The sequence below is a fragment of the Laccaria bicolor genome, genomic scaffold (genome assembly GCF_000143565.1).
Source record: "Laccaria bicolor S238N-H82 LACBIscaffold_44 genomic scaffold, whole genome shotgun sequence".
Lineage (NCBI taxonomy): Eukaryota > Fungi > Basidiomycota > Agaricomycetes > Agaricales > Hydnangiaceae > Laccaria > Laccaria bicolor.
Window position 1 is genome coordinate 234,866 of NW_001889915.1, and position 22,833 is coordinate 257,698.

General features: G+C 46.2%; 4 protein-coding genes across 4 annotated transcripts; 1 reads left to right on the forward strand and 3 right to left on the reverse strand.

Moving 5' to 3' along the window:
* Positions 1–135: 135 nt before the first annotated feature.
* On the reverse strand, positions 136–481 carry LACBIDRAFT_310189 (uncharacterized protein; the record flags this gene model as incomplete). The annotated part of the gene is made up of 2 exons (XM_001887366.1): positions 136–318; positions 365–481. 2 exons carry the CDS (start codon positions 479–481, stop codon positions 136–138), a joined length of 300 nt encoding a protein of 99 aa, XP_001887401.1.
* Positions 482–4,469: 3,988 nt separating this feature from the next.
* LACBIDRAFT_310190 (uncharacterized protein) lies at positions 4,470–5,280 on the reverse strand (the record flags this gene model as incomplete). Its single annotated transcript, XM_001887367.1, has 2 exons — positions 4,470–5,090; positions 5,140–5,280. The coding sequence occupies 2 exons, from the start codon at positions 5,278–5,280 to the stop codon at positions 4,470–4,472; spliced, it is 762 nt and encodes a 253-aa protein (XP_001887402.1).
* A 14,763-nt stretch (positions 5,281–20,043) lies between these two features.
* On the forward strand, positions 20,044–21,810 carry LACBIDRAFT_310193 (uncharacterized protein; the record flags this gene model as incomplete). Its single annotated transcript, XM_001887304.1, has 3 exons — positions 20,044–20,416; positions 20,470–20,809; positions 20,862–21,810. The coding sequence occupies 3 exons, from the start codon at positions 20,044–20,046 to the stop codon at positions 21,808–21,810; spliced, it is 1,662 nt and encodes a 553-aa protein (XP_001887339.1).
* A 266-nt stretch (positions 21,811–22,076) lies between these two features.
* LACBIDRAFT_332780 (uncharacterized protein) lies at positions 22,077–22,832 on the reverse strand (the record flags this gene model as incomplete). The annotated part of the gene is made up of 2 exons (XM_001887368.1): positions 22,077–22,321; positions 22,376–22,832. The coding sequence occupies 2 exons, from the start codon at positions 22,830–22,832 to the stop codon at positions 22,077–22,079; spliced, it is 702 nt and encodes a 233-aa protein (XP_001887403.1).
* Position 22,833: the final 1 nt, after the last annotated feature.

The following is a 22,833-nucleotide window of genomic DNA, read 5'->3' on the forward strand; positions in this document are numbered from 1 at the left end:
TTGGCGAGGTAGTGGAGATCAAACCTGTACCCCTACCCACAACCCGCACGGGTTGCAAAACTCGTGACAATCACTATGTATTATCCATAGAACCGGTTATAGACGTATTTGAAATTCTATTGATAGATTAGAAAGCTACCTGTGTCGTGTGGGTGCAACATGTTCCATTGGTAACGGAAACATTTGTATGTTTCCAAAGATCTTGGACCTTGAGATCTGATGATCGCGTGGATGCCAACATGAACATAGGGACAAGTTCCCAGTGTGTCCACCAATGTTAGAGTTCGCGATTGCGTCGACTCTAATGTTGGCATATTCCTATGAATATGATTCATTAGTTTAAAATGTTTAAAGTAAAACTTACATTTAATCCTTTGTGAGCGAATATGATTAGAGTCGAGTGAGGGGAACGTGTCCTTAGATCGTGATGGTCCTGTTGTACCTTAACGTTTGATGAGGAACGGAACGGAGTCGAAAACATTAGCACGAAGTGTTTAATGATTCAAATCAGAGACTGTTGATAGCACGAGGCCTTATCTAATAGTTCTCTAGCGCTGTGTTACATAGTCTTTACTTAAGATCTCAAGTTCACACGATATTTGGGGAAGTAAGAATGAATGAATTGTTCTAAGCTATGGACATCCTTAAGTACCTTGTCTACTACTTCTAGATCTTGAGGGAATGTGTAGGAACCTTCCTGACTCGTCACTAAGTCTGGAGTCTTTGTTTGACATATTTGGTTCAGCTTTGTTTGTCTAAACCCTGACCTCCAAATATTGTCAAGCAGTCGCCTTGCATTGTACATGATCAAACACGTTGGATTCGGGTATATACGTGCGTACTTGGTAGTAATTTGTTAATACATAAAACTTAGTTAAGAAAATAAAGGAATGCCTAACAGATTGAAAGGGAATTGAAAGGGAATAGTGGATATATGTAGGTACATATGCATGTACCATAACAGGCCTGCTGCTCCACTTGTTCACTAGTAGCTGCCATTTACATCATGTAAAACCTGGCATGTACCACAGAAGTTCCTGCTTAGCTGCCGTGAATGAAATGAAATGAATTTTCATTCATTCACGGCACCTGTTTCATTCCAATTCATTCTCATTCATTGCCATGGAAAATGAAATATTTTTTGTTTCATTTCATTTCATTTCGATTTTTTTCTTCATTTCTACTGACGAGCTCTTTACTCTCCCCCACCTATTCCTACCGGACTCCTACTGGATTCCCGGAATCCTACCGGACTGGACTAGGACTGGGACACATTTTATGTTGGCTGATCACCATACAAATTTTGTATCCTAGTCCTAGTGGAGTCCTAGTAAATTCCTACCGGACTGAACCCAAATCACCAGGAATTGTGGAATTCTACTGGATTTTTAAGGAATGAGTCCAGTAGGAATTTCCGGGGACAGGGAGCCCAGTAGGACCAGCAGTTTGTCACTGTTGTTGTTATTATATAATATTAAAAAAAGCGCAACCTGACAGAATTGAACTCTCAACCTTATGGACATAGGGACAATACTATAGAGACAAGCACTTTACCAGTTACACTAGGAAGGCATTATTATAGGTCATTATTATATGCTCTATATACCAACGTACTGACCTCCTTCCTAGAAAGGACGTCGGCGAATTCCGCGAGTGAGAATTTTGCCCAAACCCAACAACACTCAACAACACCACCATCACCACCGTCTTGCTCACCCACCACGAACACGTCGCCCACCACGACCACAACGGACGACGACAACACGCGACCACGACAACAACAACGGCCACGACAGACAACGACAACAAACGACCACGGCACGCAACGACGACCCCACTCACGGACAAAACAACCACCCACAAACCACGAGCGCCCGCCGACACAACAAACAAGAAAGACGAGGGACAGCGACCCGCTCCCACCCACCAACGACGACCATAACACCCACCACCACAAACGACACCCGCCACCCACAAAAACGACAACCGCCGCCCACGAAAAACGCCCAGCACCCATGAACGACAGCCGCCGCCCATGCAAACGACAACCGCCGCCCACGAAAAGCACCCAGCACACCCAAACGACATCCACCGCCCACGAAAAACGCCTAGCGCCCACAAACAACATCCACCGCCCATGCAAACGACGACTGCCGCCCACAAAACACACCCACTAAACCCAAACGACGACCGCCGCCCACGAAAAACGCCCGCCGCCCACAAACGACATCCGCCACCCTCGAAAAACACCCCACCTATGTGTGCAATTGACACAGCGCCCACGAAACGACGACTCAGTGTATCTCTCCTCCCTGTCTCCTTCTCTCTGTTCCCCTCTCTCCCTCCCTCCCTCCCTCCCTCCCTCCCTCTCTCTCTCCCACCATCCTTCTCTCCCTCCCTCTCTTCCTCCCTCCCTCCCTCCCTCTCTCTCTCCCACCATCCTTCTCTCCCTCCCTCTCTTCCTCCCTCCCTCCCTCTCTTCCTCCCTCCCTCCCTCTCTTCCTCCCTCCTTCCTCTCTTCCTCCCTCTCTTCCTCCCTCCCTCCCTCTCTTCCTCTCTCCACCTCTCTCACCCCCTCCCCCCTCCATCATTTCACTTCACTCACTTCCCCTCCTTCCATAGCTCTCTCCCTCCACCACTCCCTCCATCACTCCATCACTCCCTCCCCCTCCCTCATTACATTAGTAAAATATCTTTCTGTATTTAGTTGTCATTTCACAATACAACATTTGTTTAAATGTGAATTTTGAATAGAAATTTGAAGTTCTGACTTGGTAATACATTGAAGTTGATATTCCAGTAGGAATCCAGTAGGACTTCAATGTGTGGAGCATTTCATCTAATTTGTTTAAGTTCAGTAGGAGTCCAGTAGGAGGGGGAATGGAGAAATATGTGAAAATGCCTTTTTGGAAATTTTGTCAAAATCCAGTAGGAATCCTACTGGAGTCCTGGAGTCCAGTAGGAATAGGTGGGGGAGTGATAAGTATTGCTATTGACAAGAATGAAATTTATTTTGTTTCATTCATTCCTGGCAAATGTTTCATTTTTTAATTTCATTCCACCATGGCAACTGTTTCATTCTTTGCTTCGTTTCATTCATTGCTGTAGCATTTTCATTTCATTCTTTTCAGGCAGTTATTTCATCTCTGTTTCATTCTTTCAGGCAACAATTTCAATGTTTTAATACACATCTAAATAAGGAAATGATATACAATTATGCCTGATGTGTGTTGTGCCCTACTGCAGTGGTGTGTGGGGTCATATGGAGGTACTTTTGGATTTGAGGCTCAAATACATAACAAGATATGTATGCTGTTGCCAATTAAGGCACTGAAATATTTTGCATCAATTACATAATCATTTTCCCAGCTCTAACAGGCACCTGAGAAGAATGAAATAAAAATGAATGACTGCCCTAGTATGAATGAAGCAAAGAATGAAACAGTTGCCATGGTGAAATAAAATTAAAAAAATGAAACAGTCGCCAGGAATGAATGAAGCAAAGAATGAAACAGTTGCCATGGTGGAATGAAATAAAAAAATGAAACAGTCACCAGGAATGAATGAAACAGAATAAATTATCAAGAATGAAACAGGTGCCATGAATGAATGAAAATTCATTTCATTTCATTCACGGCAGCTAAGCAGGAATTCCTATGGTACAGCTCAGGAGTACATGATGTAAGTGGTAGCTACCAGTCACTTGTTCAACCGTAACTGTGTGGTTTCCAATGTGTGGTACCCTGCCACGTACTTCAAACTCTGCATCTGATGCCTCTTCAACTTTGACTGGCACCTTGCCCTTGCCCTTGTAATCATGGCATGATTACTACAGTTCCCATACTGTATCATATATAGGATGCACTGGCTGAGAATATAACTTCTCAGTTATTCTGCCTTTTGGCTTAGGTGGTCCTTTGTGCATTCTGAGGACTGCTTACAGCCCTTGCCCTTGTCCTTCTTTGCATTCGACATATTGATATGCGTGGGGCAGTCATCATCTGAGAGAGAGATGTCTGACAATGATGGAGGGTGATGGTAGTGTTTGAAAGTTAGGTTAGTTAACTGGAAAATAACCGGAAAATAACCGGACCTAACCGCAACACTAACCTAACCGCAGTTAGGGTTAGTTGATTTCGAAAATGGAATAACCGATTATGACCAGCCCTATTATACACCTTCAAAACGCACTTTAGAACGTCGAAAACGCTTAAAATTTGACTAAGTTACAGTCAAATCTCTAAAATATCACTCAAATGTATAGACTTTCAAGGATAATTGCATAAATATGTCAATTCTTCACCAATGTTAGCGTTCTTGGGCTCGTTTTAAAGCTAGAATATGCAGGAATAATATCTATCAAAATACATATGAGCATATTTGCCTTGTTATAACTGATTCTTTATTTTTCGGTCCTAACCGGTTAGTAACTGCAAATAACCAACCGTAACCGGTTAGTTGCAGTCTGGTTAGGTTATTTTAGGTTTCAGGACAAAGGCTAACCTGTCTCGGTCTCGGTTAGAGCCCCTGGGCACCCAATAACCTAACCTAACCGGACTTTCGAACACTAGGTGATGGTGTCTTGATTTGAGGCTCAGCAGTGGGTCTTGTGTCGCAGTGATGTTGATAGAGGAATCAGGGCTAGGTGGTTGGGTTGAACGAGCTACGGACTTGGGAATGTGCTGTGTGGACTTGGTGGTTGGCTCAGCATCACTGAACGTGAACTCGGGTGAGGGGCTGGTGCGAGACTTGAGCTGTTGGCGAACAAATGCATGTTCACCGGCTAAATTGTTTCTGATATGGATACTGCCCCCCTGGCTCAGGGACTTCGTCAACAGATCATCAAAGTTAAGACAGTGGGAGATGCCAAGAGCCTTCAGAAAGATCCTATCGCCATCCTTGGGGGTGACAACATGGCCAACAGAAACCTTAGTCCAAGTGTGGACCTGATGATGGTAAAGCTTGATGTGTGTCGAAGACGGGTTCACATCAAGGGGTATGTCCAAGTCGGAAAGGACATCAGTGGTGGTGATGAAATGGGGCCACACAAACCCACCCTGAAATTCAGAGATAGTGGGTTCAAAATGGTCCTAGCCAGTCAAATCAGTGGATGTACGTAGGTACAAGGAGACAACATACCGTTGCCCAGCCGTACCCAATAACATGGTTCTTAGCCTTTTTAATGTGTGACAAACGCTCTGCATCCTCAGCCCTTTTCTTCTCCTCTAAATGCTGCTCCACGGCATATTGCTCTGTAAATGTTGCCTTCATCTGTGACATGATTCGAGGGTTTGCGAAAGCGTCTGTTTTGTTGGTAACAGAGACGGCTGCAGGTGGCAACGCGGTCGTGGAAGAGGCAGATGAGGTTGTGGCAGTGGTAGATGAGGTTGCGGTAGTGATGAGTGTGATATAGGATTGGAAGGGAATGCCCAGAGGCCATAGTCAAACAATGGTATATAGCAAGATTTGAATATCTTACATAATATATTGATCTTTTGTCTTGAACCACCATCTTGTCAGCAGTCTTGCCATCCTCTTGCACTACATGTAGTGCTTTGTATATCTGTACTTTCTACAGTATGCATAATCATGTTGGGCCAGCTGAGTATCTTGTAACTGCTCATTGCTCACTCATGGGTGTTGATCCCAGATCCACCCATTCTTGCCTCCTTCCCTCTTGGCTTCAGCTATGCGAGAAGTTCAGAGTGAACGCTTCACAATGGTGGGGGCACTGCGGACTTCACCAAAGCATGGTTGAAGTCTGCATTTCTTGGTAGAGGGAGAGCTGGCGCATTCTCTTTTGTTCAACTTCTTTGGCTTATTTTGAAGCCACGGTCAATGCGCTTCTGGGAAGCCCTCATACGCATCAAACGGACAAGCGGTTCTCGTGTCACAGCACCATCCCTCCAGCAACCATTTGCATGTGACTTGTTCATGTCATATCTCGCCAACCGACGGTCGTATCGCTCTTGTCTTTTTTGCGTTGGAAAGCCCTCATTCACACCTTTCTTTGGACCCCCTGAACTCGCTAAACGGTCACCTATTGGCGGCGCTTCACCTAGTTCAGCCTGGTGTGACCAAGATGAACATATTTCGTCCGTTCTCGGCGAGATCTTCGTCACCCCTTTCGTTCTTTGGTTTGTTTTAAAGCCTTGGTCAATGCGCTTCTGGGAAGCCCTCATACGCATCAAACGGACAAGCGGTTCTTGCGTTACAGCATCATCTCTCCCACAACCATTTCCCCATTCCTATTGTCATAACCTGCTCGCATCGCATGTTCTATAGCCCGTTTTAAACGTTGGATTTGTACCTTTCCGACGCACCTATTCACATCGATAACGGACGACAGCCTGGTCTGCAGTATGCATTTACTCCAGAACTGCAGTTTCTGTGTATTACCTCTCTATCTCGACAACCACGGCTCGTCACGATACGCGAATTACACCGTTGGAAAGGCGTCGTTCGTAGCTTTCGAACGGGTATTTGATCTCCAGGAACGGGCCAGAAATCACTACGCTATGCTCAAACACATTTTTGGCTACCTCAGGATCTCCCCTCTATTTGGGGTGTTAAGACTTGATTGGAGGACTCTTATGGGCAGGGGAGACACCTCAACTGGTTGAGAGTTGCTGCTCGCGCATTACGCAGCGGACTCTTCTTCAGTCATGGTAACCTTCTGGCTCTCTCAGAAGGCCGATTGCTGCTCGCGCATTTCGCAGTGGATCAGTGTGGAGGAGTTGCAGCTTGTGCATTACACGGCAGACTCTTCTTCAATCATGGTAACCTTCTGAGTCCCTCAGAAGTACTGATTGCTGCTCGCATGTTATGCGGCGGATCAGTGTTGAGGAGTTGCAGCTCGCACATTATTAGGGCTTCGCACCGTACGTATTACGGGTACAGCCGTACAGCTTACGGGCTCCATACGGGCCCTTCCACAACTCATCCGTACCGTACAAGTTAGAGTTGAATAGCCAGACGATACGGTACGGGAGGAACTATGGTTATACGGCCGTATTTACGGTATATGATAAAACTATGGAACAAAGATTAAATGGGTAGTTTTGGGGGCTGACGAAGTTTAGCGGCAATCTTCTCTCGTGAAATTATTAACTTCCTCTTCACCAACATGAGGGTCCGGATGGTTTCTGGCTTGAGACTAGCGCGACGGAGAGATATAGTATCTCGACCGCCAGAAAAAATCTGTTCAACGGCTATAGCGGATCCTAATAAATGGTAAATTAGCATAATAGATAGGAGGTTGACGAGATAATTACCTGGGATTGAGAAAATATCACGAACGAGGCAGTAGAGCTGTGGGAATTGAGCATGACGGCCGTGCCACCATTGAAGGGGATCACAAGTAATGAAATCTTCCTGTCGCAAGTTCCAGAATTCAGTCAATTCGTTCGTACAAGTATGCCTGCGTTGGAATCTGGCAGTGAAGTTCTTTGGAGAAGATCCCGAAGATGATGACGATGTAACAGAAGAAAGGGATGTCGTTGCACTGAGTGACTGATAAGGATTCTCCCCTGAGGCTTGGGGTGACAGGTAATTGACTTTGAAATACTCCTGTAGATCAGCTTTGGCTGTCTCCAAATGAGCAGCAAGATCAGCATCGTTCTCGAACTCGTCCCTCATAGCTTCATAAGAAATACGGGGGTCCAATACTGCAGATAGAGGACAGTAAGAAACCCGTGACAATCTTTGATTAAAATGAAATTGAACGTACATGAAGACCAAATATAAAACGGAGACTCATCATATGTTTCATAGTAATCACTGAGTTTGCGATGGGCATCTGTGAGTCCTTTCATCAGACGTGGTGACGTGGAATTGGGGAGGGATCGGATTATATCTTGGAGATCTTCTTCCAGCCCACGAAAAATAGCATGCGTCGACGACAGCATGGGTGTCTGGGTAGCAGACATCTGTGTAGTAGCTGTCCGGAAAGACTTGAGCCAGGCAGTGACCAGATCAATCGAGTGCCAGTCTTCATCGGAAAGTAAATACGGCCAAAGGTCACTATGAAGATGGACAAAAGAGTCGATAGCTTTGCGATAATCAAGGGCACGTCCTGAAAGTTAACGATCAGTTTAAATATTTTAATTCAATTTAAAGAAGACGTACGCAACATTTGATGAGTCGACGACCATCGGGTCTTAACATCGAGGATGAGCATCAACACAGACTTTTGCTCAGTCAGCAAGAGCTGCGCGTTCATCCTGTCGACTTCTTGATACCAATGTTGACGACGCTGAGGGCTTGCGCGAACAGAGCGTACAATTTTACGAAGCTGAGTGAGATTGCGAATTATCATCAGCAGAAGGCGTTACACGATAGGCGCTATCTCACTTACTTTGTAAACGGCTGACTGGATATCATTTGACGGCCTCTCGTTGACAATATCGCTATCTTCCCCTTCCATCTCCTGGGCTGTATCCATGTCATATTCACGCTCAACCCCCACATTTACCTCATCTTGATAGTTGGTGGCTTGAGCCCGAGCACTGTCGTCTTTTGATGTGATGCCGATACCCTCAAGCAGCTATTTATATTTGGAGCCGTTAACACCATTGTCTAAACCAAAGAAATTCACACTTGAACAGACCTTGATTGCCGCAAGATGAATTGTATGGGGCATACAGCGCATGCGGGACTTCTGAGCAGAAAATTCGATGCCAGCAGCACGGCACCGTGATTCAATCGCCTCCATCATGGTGTCATTGTTGCTTGCGTTATCCATCATGATTGCCATAATCTGAGAAATGTTAGTGCGTGAAGATAATGTTAGAACAGCAATTAACATACCCAATTTTCAATCCCATAAAGTTCTAACGTCGACCATAAAACAGCTGCCATGTTTCACCGGAGTGTGCTCCCATGAGCTCACAGAAATCAATTAGAAGCTCCTCTACACAGAAAATAAGCAAAAAAAAAGTAAACATCGAAGGCGACTCACCATATTGTCCATTGTTTCTCACATAATGAGCAACAATTGCCAGAAATGCGTACCCATTACTAGACGTCCAAGCATCGAGGGAGAGGCTGATTTTTCCCTCCAGAGACTACACAATCCGTTGACAAGGTTCACAATTCTGGCACCAAAAGAAAAAAGAACCACATACCCCGAACATTGCTTTGGTTTCTTCAATTGTATTTTCTCCGAGAGTCATGACTCGCCGACGAACACCATCCTTTTTGGGAAGCGAGAACTTGGTAGGATCCCGATTATACTCCATCATTGAAACAAACTCAGGTTTCTCAACCTCGTCGAACGGTTGATCGCATGCAACGATCCACTCAATGAGCAGCTTTTCAAACTTTGCCTGATCCCAAGGCTCCTGTAATTGTGGTTAAAATATGAAAGTAACCGTTGGAGGAAGACGTACAGCTGCATTGGCTTTCTGTTTAGCAAACGCTTCCTTTATACCAGATGTTTGCGCATTGAGCTTTTGAAGGTATTCAGCGTGGATGGAAGAGTCGAATGGCTTTCGTCCCGAGGCAAACTGGATCTCTTCAGAAGTCGGGGGGTGTTCAGTCCGCAGCTTCATATAAAGGAAAAGTTGGTGAAGTGGTGGGAAATGGCTCCTCAAATGACTGATTAAACCTAAGAACGGAGTTAGTGTTAGAGATTGAAGTCAACATGCAACGAACATGGAATAGACGTACCATTTAAGCTACAGTTCATTGCTTTCGAGATGGTCAAAACTTTGCGATTTCCATGGTAGCACTTGTAATGCTTATCCCCCAGTTCTCCTGCCTCACCGTCCTTGTTGACATCCACCTGCTTGTAAAAGAGATATATAGGATTCTGTTTACCACCGCCCTAAGATTTAATCAGCTAAATGAGCGATAATTTTATTTGTAGCTCGAAACGTACCATTTTCTTGGTGATGTGACTTCTTGATTTAGATTGCGATGTCGATTGCGATGCTGACTGCGAGTAACTAGACTCTAATGTATCTACCACCTGCTTACGTTTCCGGGCTGGTTTCTTTCCTTTCGATTTACGACTTCTGCCAGAAGGAATAGTTTTCGATGGAAGACTATCAGCAAGCTTCGAAAACAACTCAGAAAAGAGTATGACATAAAGTAAGATAGAAACATACCTCGATATTGGTTATCTCTACAGAGTCCATGTCGTCATCTTCCAATACAGAGTCACTGTCGCTCGAGGAACCCGCAAAATCAGCATCATCCTTATCAGATTCATTTGCTTTTTGTTTGGGTTTTCTCTTGCGCTTTCGTGACGGCTTCGGGTTGTCCTCTTTGTCTGAATCTAGTTCCGCGTTGATGATTTCAGCCATTCGGTCCATGTTACGTGAACGCCGAACACGAGCTGTGCAAGAAATGAGAAATTGATGATGAAAGCAGTGTGAGACGAACCAGATGGTTTGCTACCAGATGCAATGGGTGTGTCATCATCGGCATCATGATGCCATGTTATCTCAGATGCATCCTTCAATGATCCATCCGGATTGAGGGCGCATTGGTCTGAGAATAATAGCGTGTCAGTTGGTCAAGATGAATCGATAGAACGAGAAAATACAGACCTGATCCTCCCATAAAGAGACAACGGATGGTAAAGTGCGATAACGGGCCAGCCGAAAGCTTGCTCATGGTGTCAGAACATTGAAGCAGACGATTATGGCAGCTATTCATCGAAATATACGGCAAGTGTTGCGTAGCTGGGTACAATCTGTGTAGGATTAACTCGTGCTGGATGTCATAGATAGTTGTTGAACCAGAGACCACTATGATTTGTTTAAGATATGTCCATGAAGTTGGGAATTCACGACTCACACAGAGGTACCGTTCGACCAACTGGAGGTGCAATAAAGATAGTGAAGAGGGACTCCATGCCTACAAGGCGACAGAAGTGGTCGAGCCGCATGTGTGATATGTGAGATTGGTGATATTGATGACGCAACACTAGACCATTTATGATGCGATCCAGAGGTAAAAGATGGGGGGAAAATATGGAAACTGCATCATTGAGATTAACATCTAAATTAATATACGACGAAGGGATTGAATACGCACTCCACAGAAAGAGAACCACGAGAGAGTATCCAATCAATATAGATGCTCCAAGAGGCGAAAGCTTCAAGATTTCAATGCATGTTTTCAACAAAGTCGGGCTAAAAACATCCGCAAGAGGAAAAAGCGCAACTGTTAAGGCGATTGGGAGGCCGAAAATCAGTGAAACGGACAGGAACCAGGTGTGCGCCCGATTAGCAACAGACTGAATCGACGAAGGCAAGAGGACAGGTTTGACATTTTGATCCAGATCCTCTATGCGGGTACGTGCTCCCAGAGCCGAGACGACGTCTGTGAAGAGTTATGTTCACTAAGCACATATCAAGTGAGGGAGAAAATGTTACTGACACATTCCGCAAACAGAGGATTAAAATGAGGAGGATTTTTGAGCGTGTTGATGAAGATGTCTGTAACGTGAAAGGTAGAGCCTTTTATAACGCGTGAAAATCTGTAATGGTCCCCGAAAAAAGCGAGCTTGGCCTGAATTATTGTCATAAAAGACTAAATAAACCCAAGAATGGATCAGGTCCTTTGAATCTGAAAAAGAGGAGGAATTACCGAGAATTATGCGAAGCCCAGAATGGACTGGAATGTTTTCTTGGAGGCAGAACCTGATCTTCACTGACCAACAAGGTAAAAAGGCACTGAAAGACGGAAGATATATCAAAAATTGCTCAATCTATGGCTTGAGCAATGATCAGCACAGCAACTTCAATGGAAACGAATGAAAGGAGCTTCACAATGGGGATATCGATTCCCAAATGGTTTTATCGCCTCTTGCCTGGATCCTTGCATTTTTGTAGCTTTACTTGGATAGATTGAGGGCAATAGTATGGGAGTGCCAAAACAAGTTGAACGACGTTGGAACGATGATATCAATGTTGCATCGATGGCGACGTGTGGGAAAAGATAACTAAAATAATTTTTTTTAATCTGCCCGTACAGTCCCGTATATACCGTATTACGGTAGTGAATTGAATGGGTCAATACAGTACACCTCCGTATTTGTGACGGCCGTCAAATATTGAACTGCAAGCCCAATCAGTACGGTACGGGTACCCGTATAAAGCACCCGTATAGCCGTAACTTACGGGTATGGTGTGAAGCCCTACACATTATGTGGCGGACTCTTCTTCAATCATGGTAACCTTCTGGCTCCTGATTGCAGCTCGCATGTTTTGCGGCGGATCAGTGTTGAGGAGTTGCTGCTCGCACATTATGCGGCAGACTCTTCTTCAATCATGGTAACCTTATAGATTGCTGCTTGTGTGTTGCATGGCCTGTGTCCACTCTGGGGGGCAAGATTTATGACAACTTTTTTTTTTTTTTTCTCCCCCTTTCCTTCAACCTCTTATCATTCCTACCCAACATGGCACCAGCTCTACCTACTCTGACACCAACTTAGGATCACGGCTTGTAATTTTCCACTGCACGATCTCTTCACCTCTATCCTCCCTGGCTTGATTCTTGAGATTCACACACTGGAAAAGTGGGGGGCTGTATGGGAGTATAGGTGGAAGATGGGAGGAGAGGCACAAGCCTCTATCCCATTACACACTCCCCACATCCAGACGACACACCACAATGGAAGCAAGCTACATCATCTTGATGGGTAGAGGGAGTTGAGTTGGGATCAACAATCTGAGTGGAGAGGCGCAAGCCTCTATCACACTATACATGCCTTATACCCAGTAGGGCTGCGCACTGTCCATCTGACGGACACGGGCGTCTAATTGACAGGCGTCGACAGGGGCGGTTTAACCAGCAACCGTCCGTCTGGGTCACCCAAGCAGAAGCAAACGGAGACGGACTGACATAAAACGGCCGTCAATGGATGTAGACGGACGTCAATTGTATTGACGTCAACAAATTTTAGTGATACATAGAATAAATGATATTACAAAGGTAAAAAAACAATTGTTACTATCTAGCAGCGTACTAGGGTGGCATTTCTCTGTGCGCGTGTCGTCTCTTAGCAAACATCACACAGGATGGAAACTAGCACAATGTAATAAACAGATGAGTACTGATTGCAAAGTACATACAAAGTAGAAATTTACTCAATACCTACCTACTAAGTACCGTCCACGATGAGATCGATCTTTCAGTCTTGGTGAGTCCTTTTGCTGAAAAGTTTCATTCCTAGTGCCAGTGATCAACTAGTGATAATTAGATAATAATAATAAATTAAGTATCCGAAAATTCAGGGGCTGCACGTACATGAAGAAATATTTGAAGGACAGGTCGCTGGTTTCAAAAAAAAAAGTTCACGGGGTATGTGGGGTTGGAAGGCGATAGCGGCCTTGGTGCAATTCCCATTTCAAACTCCGCATATGCGGTGACGCCCGTCAACCCTGTTAGCGCCCATCACTCAACGGAAACAGATGGCCTTTCCCCATACGTCAGGAGACTTGTGACAGGCCCAGACGGTATGGTGACGGTGCCCGTCTGATGGACCCGTCTATCCATCTAAGACAGACACGGTGAGCAGCCCTAATACCCAGACCACAAGTATGATGGAAGCACACTACACCATCTTGATGGGGAAAGGCAATGGAGTTGGGATGGATGACCTGGAAGCCATCCACTTGCATGGTTTCCCAGTACTCATGGTTATACATCACTGAAGAGAGAATGGGAGGATCATATGGGTATTTCTGGGTTAAGCTGGGAGCTTACAGTGACCAGCTTTCCAGATAGGAAATTATTTGGGGCCAAATTTTTTCTTTCTTTCTTTTATTCATCTTCTTTGCTTTGCTACCTTTTGGTCTCATTTTATCCTGATATTCACTCTGTGGGGCAAGAGGATTTCTATTCTATTATTCTTCCCCACCATTGTTTTCCTTACATGCCCTCTGGACATTGGGGGGCTTTGTGATATAGGATTGGAAGGGAATGCCCAGAGGCCATAGTCAAACAATGGTATATAGCTAGATTTGAATATCTTACATAATATATTGATCTTTTGTCTTGAACCACCATCTTGTCAGCAGTCTTGCCATCCTCTTGCACTACATGTAGTGCTTTGTATATCTGTACTTCCTACAGTATGCATAATCATGTTGGGCCAGCTGAGTATCTTGTAACTGCTCATTGCTCACTCATGGGTGTTGATCCCAGATCCACCCATTCTTGCCTCCTCCTTCCCTCTTGGCTTCAGTTATGCGAGAAGTTCAGAGTGAACGCTTCACAATGAGTGTCAAGCTCTCCACGGTTTGTGTGGTTGAAGGCAGACATGGTGCTGTGAGTGCAGTAGCAGCTTGCTCTTTCGTCACATGATTGGGTGCACCAGTGCATCCACCACTTGATACACAGTGAGCACAGCACATGTACCTGTGACAAACAGTGTTTTTCTGTTTGATGCACAGTGGGACGTAGTGGCACTTGCCCAAGTTGGAGGGGCCAGGCATTGACTGATTTTCAAGGTGTTCAATGGTTTGATTGACAGCGATGAGAGTAGAATGGTCAAGTGTGGCACCTAGTGTTTGGAAGTTAGGTTAGTTAACCGGAAAATAACCAAGACTGGACCAAACCGTAACTGATCAGAACCGCAAAAATTACCTAACCGATCCTAACTGTAACCACGGTCCAGTTAGTGGTTAGGTGTCATCCCAAAATATTCAAGACCAAACAAAAACCGGTTAGGACTGGTTATAACCGGTCTTTGTGTCCTAACATTACACACAAATATTCCCCTGTTTAAACGCTTTCTAACGATCCAAAAATCATATTTTTTAGTGGAGAATTGACATATTTACGGTGAATTGAAATTTAAGTGACTATTTTCCTGTTGTCACATGTGTTATAATGTGACATTGATACAACAATGGCAATCATCCATGAGAAATGCTCGCAGGTTGGGTGTACTCAACCTGCGAGGTTGTTTATGAAATGCTTGTATTAGAAATATAATATACATTTGTAATTATGTTAGTACAGAGAAATAACTGGTTAGGACCAGTCATGTAACCGACCACTAACCATTACTAACCAATTATATCGGTTAGTAGCAGTCCGGTTCGGTTATTTTGTGTTTCGTGGCACAAGGTAACTGGTTTCAGTCTCGGTTAGAGCCCTCAAGGGCTCAATAACCAGACCAGACCAGACTTTCAAACACTAGTGGCACCAGGAAGCATGGCGGTTGGTGTCAGGGATGGTGAGCTGGCTTGCAAGGTGGCAGGTGAACTCTTGGGGGTGCACCATCGAAGGGGCACTCATCTAGTGTTCGCAGGTCCAGTCTACAGGACTGAAAATATACATAGGACTGAACTGGACTGAACCACGGTCCGGTCTTTTCCAGTTGCCAGTTGCCCACATTTGTGATCAGTCCAGTTGCCAGTTGCCATGTTTTTGTAAATATATAAAAACCGAAAAAGACCGGTTTAGACCGGTTGCAACCGGTCTTTTGTATCATCACATATTGTACCTTACTCGTGCACATTTTACTTAATTTTCGGTCCCTGAATCATCAAAAACGGTCAAGAATTGGTTGAGATATGGCCAAAAACATTTTTATATGCAATTTGAATGTATGTTCTCTCCGTTTTCACCATATCTCAGTCAAATCTTGACCGAATCGCTTCAAATCTTGGCCAGCGTACGGAGAATTAAATTATCTATCTACACATGCTATATACGTGAGGTAACATTTAATATATCTGGCACAATAAATTTTTCAACAAAAGACCGTCGCAACCGGTCTGGACCGGTTTTTTTTGCATTGTGGACCGATTAGGACCGGTCCAAAGCGGTCCAGTTGTGGTTCCTCAATATTTGGATCAGTCTAGACCAGTTGCGGTTGCCAGTTGCGTCGTTTTGAGGTAAAAAACTGGACTTAACTGGACCTGCGAACACTACACTCATCCCCCTCAGGCGTGAGCAGCGTGCAGCTTGTGAACTTTCTCCCTGCATTCCCGTTTTCATTGCTGATGCAAATCTGGACCGGAACCATAACTTTGTGGTTGCTGCAGAAGAATTGCCGTGAGTCAGACATGGTGTTCTGACATGGTACAGGTCGGCAAGTTGATTTTGAGGGAAGGGCGAGTTACTTTAAAGATTGTTGTCCTGTTGTACTGATCCCTTCTGTCAATTACAAGCCAATGTTACGATGGAGCCTTAACTTACTAGTGGTGAGTGCTTGACGCAAATGGTGGAGTTCCCCATGGCCCACCATGGTTGAAACACCTATACTTATTGTTAATCACAGCTACGAGCACAGCGATGTCATGTACTCACCAAAACCATGAATAACGTACCTGTGGAGATGATGGAGACAAGAGTGTGTATGGCATGAGAAAACGAACTGGAGCGCCAAATGGACAAACAAAGGTTCGGCCGGACAAAGGGTGGGTCGGCCTTGGGTCGGCCAGACAATCCGGACTTTCCAACTCCCCGACTTTTTGGCAATGTCAAACCTTCTATGCTTTCACACGTTGACGGACATATGCCACTCGCTGTCAAGCACAATGAGCTCGTACCTTAGTTTCAATGCAAATTATTTGATACAATAGATTCTGCAATTATACTCTACATGATATTTTGAAGTGGAAACAGAGAAAAGAAGATTTAGGCAATAAATGGATGTACTGTGAGCTCGCCGTGTTCAACGACGATGAGAGACTTCGGGACGATGTTGAGGATTGCTTGGGTGACGTTGCATGAGAAATGCTAGACCAAACAACCGAATTTAGAATCCAAAAGTTGCGCGCTGGGCGAAAGTTGCGTGCGCGCTCGGAAAGTTGCGTGCGGGAATTAAATGTGCAGAACAACCGCCATATCCGACCCCTTCTGTGAGCCGACGAGCTTGGGCTTGGGGCCTGGGTGGTGGTGACGGGGTGGGCGAGAGGTTCAGGAATCCATTCTTCTACTAGTTCTATCACATCATAGGGGGAGCATCAAGGTAGATTCAACGTTTTCAAGATAAGAGTATAAAAATATGAACTTCGTCGCTAAACTGAATCCTGCTATGCAGCAGGGTCCGGCTCATTCAACAAGAATAGCCTGACGAGGTTCAGCAGAATCCCCCTCAATCGTTCTGGTGCGAGCTCTTCACATGGCACTCACTGATGACCTTCGAAAAGCTCCCCGGGTTTACCATGGTTTGAGTGGTTGTGAGGGCGTATTCCAGGAAGCTGAAGAGAGGGACCGATGGAGGAACGGGATATTCAACTTTCAAGGAAACGCATTAAGCTACTGACATCCCCTCTACATCAAGTACTGCAAAGTCCATATCCATCGTGCGTAAATTGGCATTTCGTGGTCGAGGACAAATTGGTTTCTGCTCAGGTTCAATGATAAACAGAATTTTCCAGCTTGATGGGGATGGAGATGGGTCCACATATTTTTTGAAGAAGTCAAGTATACCCTGTTGGATGTCATGGGGTTCTGTGATAGTGAATTGGAAAACGAAAAGCCCCTCATTGAGCCAGATAAATGAGTTGAGTACCACCTTGTTGTCTGCTTCCGGGACATACATGACATTGCGGGCGAGTGACAGGCGTTTGTTATCTGGAAATTCTTCCGTTCGGATGGGTTGGATATTGATATTGAACCGACGTGTCAACGCCTCCTGACGCCGTTCCTCCAGTTGTGAATTGGTTGAGAATTCGTGGCTAGAGCGCCACCAAGGCGCTCGCTTTCGAGCTTCATCCAACTTTACTAGTGGGAAGAGCTCGGGTGTGGTTCCCTCCTGGAGGGCTGTCTGTGCAAGGGCCTCGAAAAATACGCCAGCAATCCTCCTCCCGTTAGGCATATTTGCAAAAACCTTGAAGAGACGTAGATGTTCCTTGCGTCCCAGGTTGCGGAACCGATTGGAGAGTCTTGATTGGACGTAAGGAGTGATGGGAATGACCACGCCTCGGCAACACACATTGTCTAATAATTCGCGCCTGAGAAGAACAATCGTGTGAGACACGGAATCGATGCCGAAGTCCGCACTTATGACCAATGATTCGAGTTCGTCTGCCGTGATCTCTGAGATTGCGGTGTCGAGGTCCCGTTCGTACTGATTCATAGCCAGAGAGTCTAGTTGATAATCGATGCAGAGCCGAGGGATAGGACCAAGCCGATCGAATATTTCGTTCGTGCGAGACTCGCTGGTGCGGCCTAGGGGGTCTATCGATGCACTACAGGTCCTCAAGATGTGAACTTTGTCGCAAGGTCAGATGCTGGACTCACGCTCGTAATATTTCTTTCCTTTTCCAAGGATTCATGATGGCCTTTGCCATTTGCACCGTCTTGTGGAGACGCGACCACCTGTCACGGCGTGGAGAGGTTGTGAAGATGACAAAAAGTCGAGTCCCGTGCGGGACTAGATATTCGGGAACGCCCTCCGTGGCCTCATCGGAATCGACCAAGGTCCAGATGATTCGTTTGAATTGAGCTCTCTGGAAATCGGCAGGCATACCGTAGACACCCTCCTCCACAAACAAGTACCAGCGCTTTTTATAGTACCAAATGACCGGTTTCCTTTCGGCAAGGCATCGGCGCAAAGCGTAATAGACCCACACACTCTTGCCTTTATGCAACGGTGTCATTTTCGAATCAATCCGAGGAGGCGACAAGCTCACCAATCCCTGGTTGGCCCGTGACAACTACACAGGGCGCCCTACCCACCACCTTGGTGAGTTTGTCATAACGAGCGTTAACGAAATTGAAAACACGGATGTATTCGGCTCGAATCCACAATTTTGAGGGCACGAGTCCATCGATGTCGATGTTGAGCATGTAACAACCGGAAATGATATCGTCGTCCGGGTCCAATGTCGTTGCCTCATCCGTGGTTTCGTCCACAACCGCTGTCTCATCCACAACCGCTGTCGCATGCACAACCGCTGTCTCATCCACAACCGCTGTCGCATGCACAACCGCTGTCTCATCCACAACCGCTGTCTCATCCACAACGACCCTCTCGATATCGAGGGCGTCCATGTGCTCCTCTCCTTCCTCAGCCCGTAACCCAAACTCACTTCCCGTAGCAGGACTGGCCCGCTGTGCGTTAAGCCACTGCTGCTCCTCGGCCGTCATGTTCGTGCCCCAAAATTTTGCGTGCAACAGAGCAAGGGTATCGGCTCCATCGAGTCTCGGCCATGGTTGCATACAGCTTGGAATTCTGACGTTAGACGCGAATGTTGATTCAGATATCTGTTGTGAAGACATAAGTATTAGGATGAGCCCAGAGCACAGCCACGCTCCCAGGCCTATCACTGTAGTGTAGTGATCTCTGGGCCGCCCTGAGCGGCTCTGGGCTGGCTAAGCCAATTGAAAATGCCCAAAGTTGTGGGCTCACCGTCTTAGTTGTTTTTATGTTCCACTTACACCTTTTAACTATCAAATAGCTAGCAGTGTAGACCTTGCTCCAGGTACGCATTTCTCTGAACGCTGTTTGGTCGTGTTGTGATGTGACCTTTTTGGTATGTCCCAAACCCTGAATGCACGCCGTCTTCGCTTTTCCGTGTCCAAAACACTTCTAGCCGAGGTGCCATAATGTTTATTGTAATAATATATGTTCAGATTCTTTGAGGAATGGGCCAGATTCCAGATACCAGACCTTAAAGTGACCAAAACTGTCATGTCACAACACAACCAAATAGGGCTCACGAAAATCTGTTGTGCAAAACAATATGCAAAACACTGTAAAGTGAGTGGACTGTAGGTTTGAGCAGCGGCTCGAAGTCTCCTGTCAGCGGACACGAGGAATGTGGGTGTGCACGTGCAGTTGAGCCACCAATTTTGGACTTGAAGCTTTTGTGAAGCTTGAGCTTGAGTACTTGAGTACTTAAACAGGTTAAACTCGATATCTGATTGGTCATGCACCAAAGCAATATAAACTGGGAGCGTGGCTGTGCTCTGGGCTCTTCTCTCCTAATCGCCATGTCTCCACAACAGGTATCCGATTCAACATTGGCATCGATCATCGAAATTCCAGATGATATGAAACCATGGTCGACAGTCCACAGAACTAGTACCCTTGCTCTGTTTTACGCAAAATTTTGGGGCACGGACATGGCGGCCGAGGAGCAGGAGTGGCTTAACGCACAGCGGGTCAGTCCTACTATCGGAACTGAGTTTGGGTTACAGGATCAGGAAGCAGAGGAGCACGTGCACGCCGTCGATGACGAGAAGATGGACGTGGATGAGGCAGCGGTTGTGGATGAGACAGCGGTTGTGGACGAAACGGATGAGGCCACGCCAGACGACGATATCATTTCCGGTTGTTACATGCTGGACATCAACATCAAAGGACTCGTGCACTCAAAGTTATGGATTCGAGCCGAATACATTCGTATTTTCAATTTCCTCATCGCTTATTATGACCAACACACCCAGGTGGTGGATAGACCGCCCTCTGTAGTTGTCACAGGTCAACCAGGGATCGGTGAGCTTGTCGCCTCCTCGGATTGTTTAAACACTGACACCGTTGCATAAAAGGCAAGAGCGTCTGGGTTTATTACGCTTTGCGCCGATGCCTTGCCGAAAAGAAACCGGTCATGTGGCACTACCAAGAGCGCTGCTACTTGTTTGTGGAGGAGGGTGTCTACCGGATGCCTGCCGATTACAAGGAGGCTCAATTCGAAAGAATCATCTGGACCTTGGTCGATTCCGATGAGGCCAAGGCGGGCGTTCCCGATTATCTAGCCTCGCACGGGACTCCACATTTCGTCATCTACTCAACCTCTCCACGCGAGAGCAGGTGGTCCCGTTTAGAAAAGACGACGCGAATGGCAAAAGTAATTATGAATCCATGGAAAAGGGAAGAAATATTACGAGCGTGAGTCCAGCATTTGACCTTGCAACAAGGCTCACACCTTGAGGACCTGTAGTGCATCAGTAGACCCCTTAGGCCGCACCAACGAGTCTCGTACGAACGAAATATTTGATCAATTTGGTCCTACGCCTCGCCTCTGCATCGAATATCAAACCGACCCTGAAGCTATGGGTGAGTACATAGAACGTCTTGACTCCGCAATCTCGAAGACCAAGTGGGAAGATCTTGAAGCACTGATCAAGACAGCTTCCTGCGCGAATATTGGGGCCGATTCCGTGTCTCACAAGATTGCTCTCCTCAGTCGCAAATCACCGGAAATTTTGCGCAGCCGAGGCGTGGTCGTTCCCATCACCCCTCACATTCAATCAAGACTCTCCAATCGGTTCCGCAACCTGGGACGCAAGGAACATGTACGTCTCTTCAAGCTCTTTGCAGCCGTGCCTGAAGGGAGGAGGATGGCTGGTATATTCTTCGAGGCTCTTGCGCAGACAGCCCTCCAGGAGGAAATTACACTCACGGTCGTTCCAATGGTAAAACTGGGTCGAGTCTCAAGGGGATTGCCTCAATGGCACTCCAGCCACGAAATTTTGACCAATTCGCAACTGGAGGAACGGCGTCAGGAGGCCTTTACACGTCGATTCAATATTAATATCAAACCCATTCGAACCCAAGAATTCTCAAGTAAAGAAGCCCTGACACTTGCCCGCGAGGTCCTGTATGTCCCTCTAGCGCACAACCAGGAGGCACTTGATTCGTTTATCTGGCTTAATGAGGGGCTCTTCATTCTCCAATTTACTATTGCAGGCTCCCACGACGTCAAAAAGGGTCTACTTGACTTCTTCAAGAAATACGTGGTCGATCCCCCACCCCGATCTACTTGGAAGTTTTTGTTTATCATTGAACACAAACAGCTACTCAAATGTCCGCAGCCACGAAATGTCACCTTACGCAAGTTGGATATGTACTCCGCAGCACTTGATGTAGAGGGGATGTCAGTAGCTTAAATAAATGCATTTCCTTGAAGGTTGAACACCCTATGGGCAAAGTCAGGTATCTCATTCCTCCTCGGCCTCAGCACACGACCACAGGAACACCAATAGATTGGAATTCCAGCCTTACTGCAGTGTACGAAACATGTTACAAGTACGAGCAAACGAGAGCTGAGTGTTCCACGTGGGTGGTAAAAGTGGGGTAGTCCGAAGCCATGATATTGGATCGTCATAAGAAAAGTTCATAGAAAGGGGAAAAAAAGTTCCGTATTAGTTTGATGTTAAATACCGGGGGTGGTGAAACCCGGGAGCTGTGGCCAGTTGCCCAGTTGCGATGGATCTCCGCCGATACGGACCCAGGTTGAATGAGAGGGCGTTGGTCCATCTAAAATGAATAGCTGGTGCCAACCTGGTGGTGAGACGCCGGCATTCGGAGGTGCAGTGATTGTACATATGGTTCCGGAACATGAGAAGGCGGGGAAGATCGTCCGCGCTCCCATGGTGTTTCCGTGGGTACTCGATGTAGCTGTGGAAACCTGGCGTAAGCAGAAGCGAGGGCAAAATCGATGGGCATGCTAACCAGCAATAAGGGATACGCGCAACGTCGCAGTGGTCCCCTGGAATAGCTGCACGTTTGTGATAGTGACTGTTTCACCATAAGCCCAATCGGTGTCCGGGGCCGTAAAGGTTGGTTGCTGAAATCCTTGATTGAGGGATGGTAGAATGTAAACCTGCGAATGCAGATGAGAGGGGTTTAGTGATAATAATAACAGGAAAATAGAAAGCACCTCAATGCGGAATTCTTCTGGATACTTGACGGTGCCATCCGGGTTATTGGTTTGAGGATCAGAACCTGAGACGAGAATCCGTCCGTCAGGTAACAGAATCGCCTCTGAATGGTACATGCGGGCTACGATAGTGCTGTTGAGGATGGACATGCGTTGGCCGACGGGCAGAGCCAGGTCGTATAAGACAGCATTGAAGTTCGGGTCGTTAGCTAAACCAAAACCTGCGACTCCTTGGTGAGCTCCGTTCATT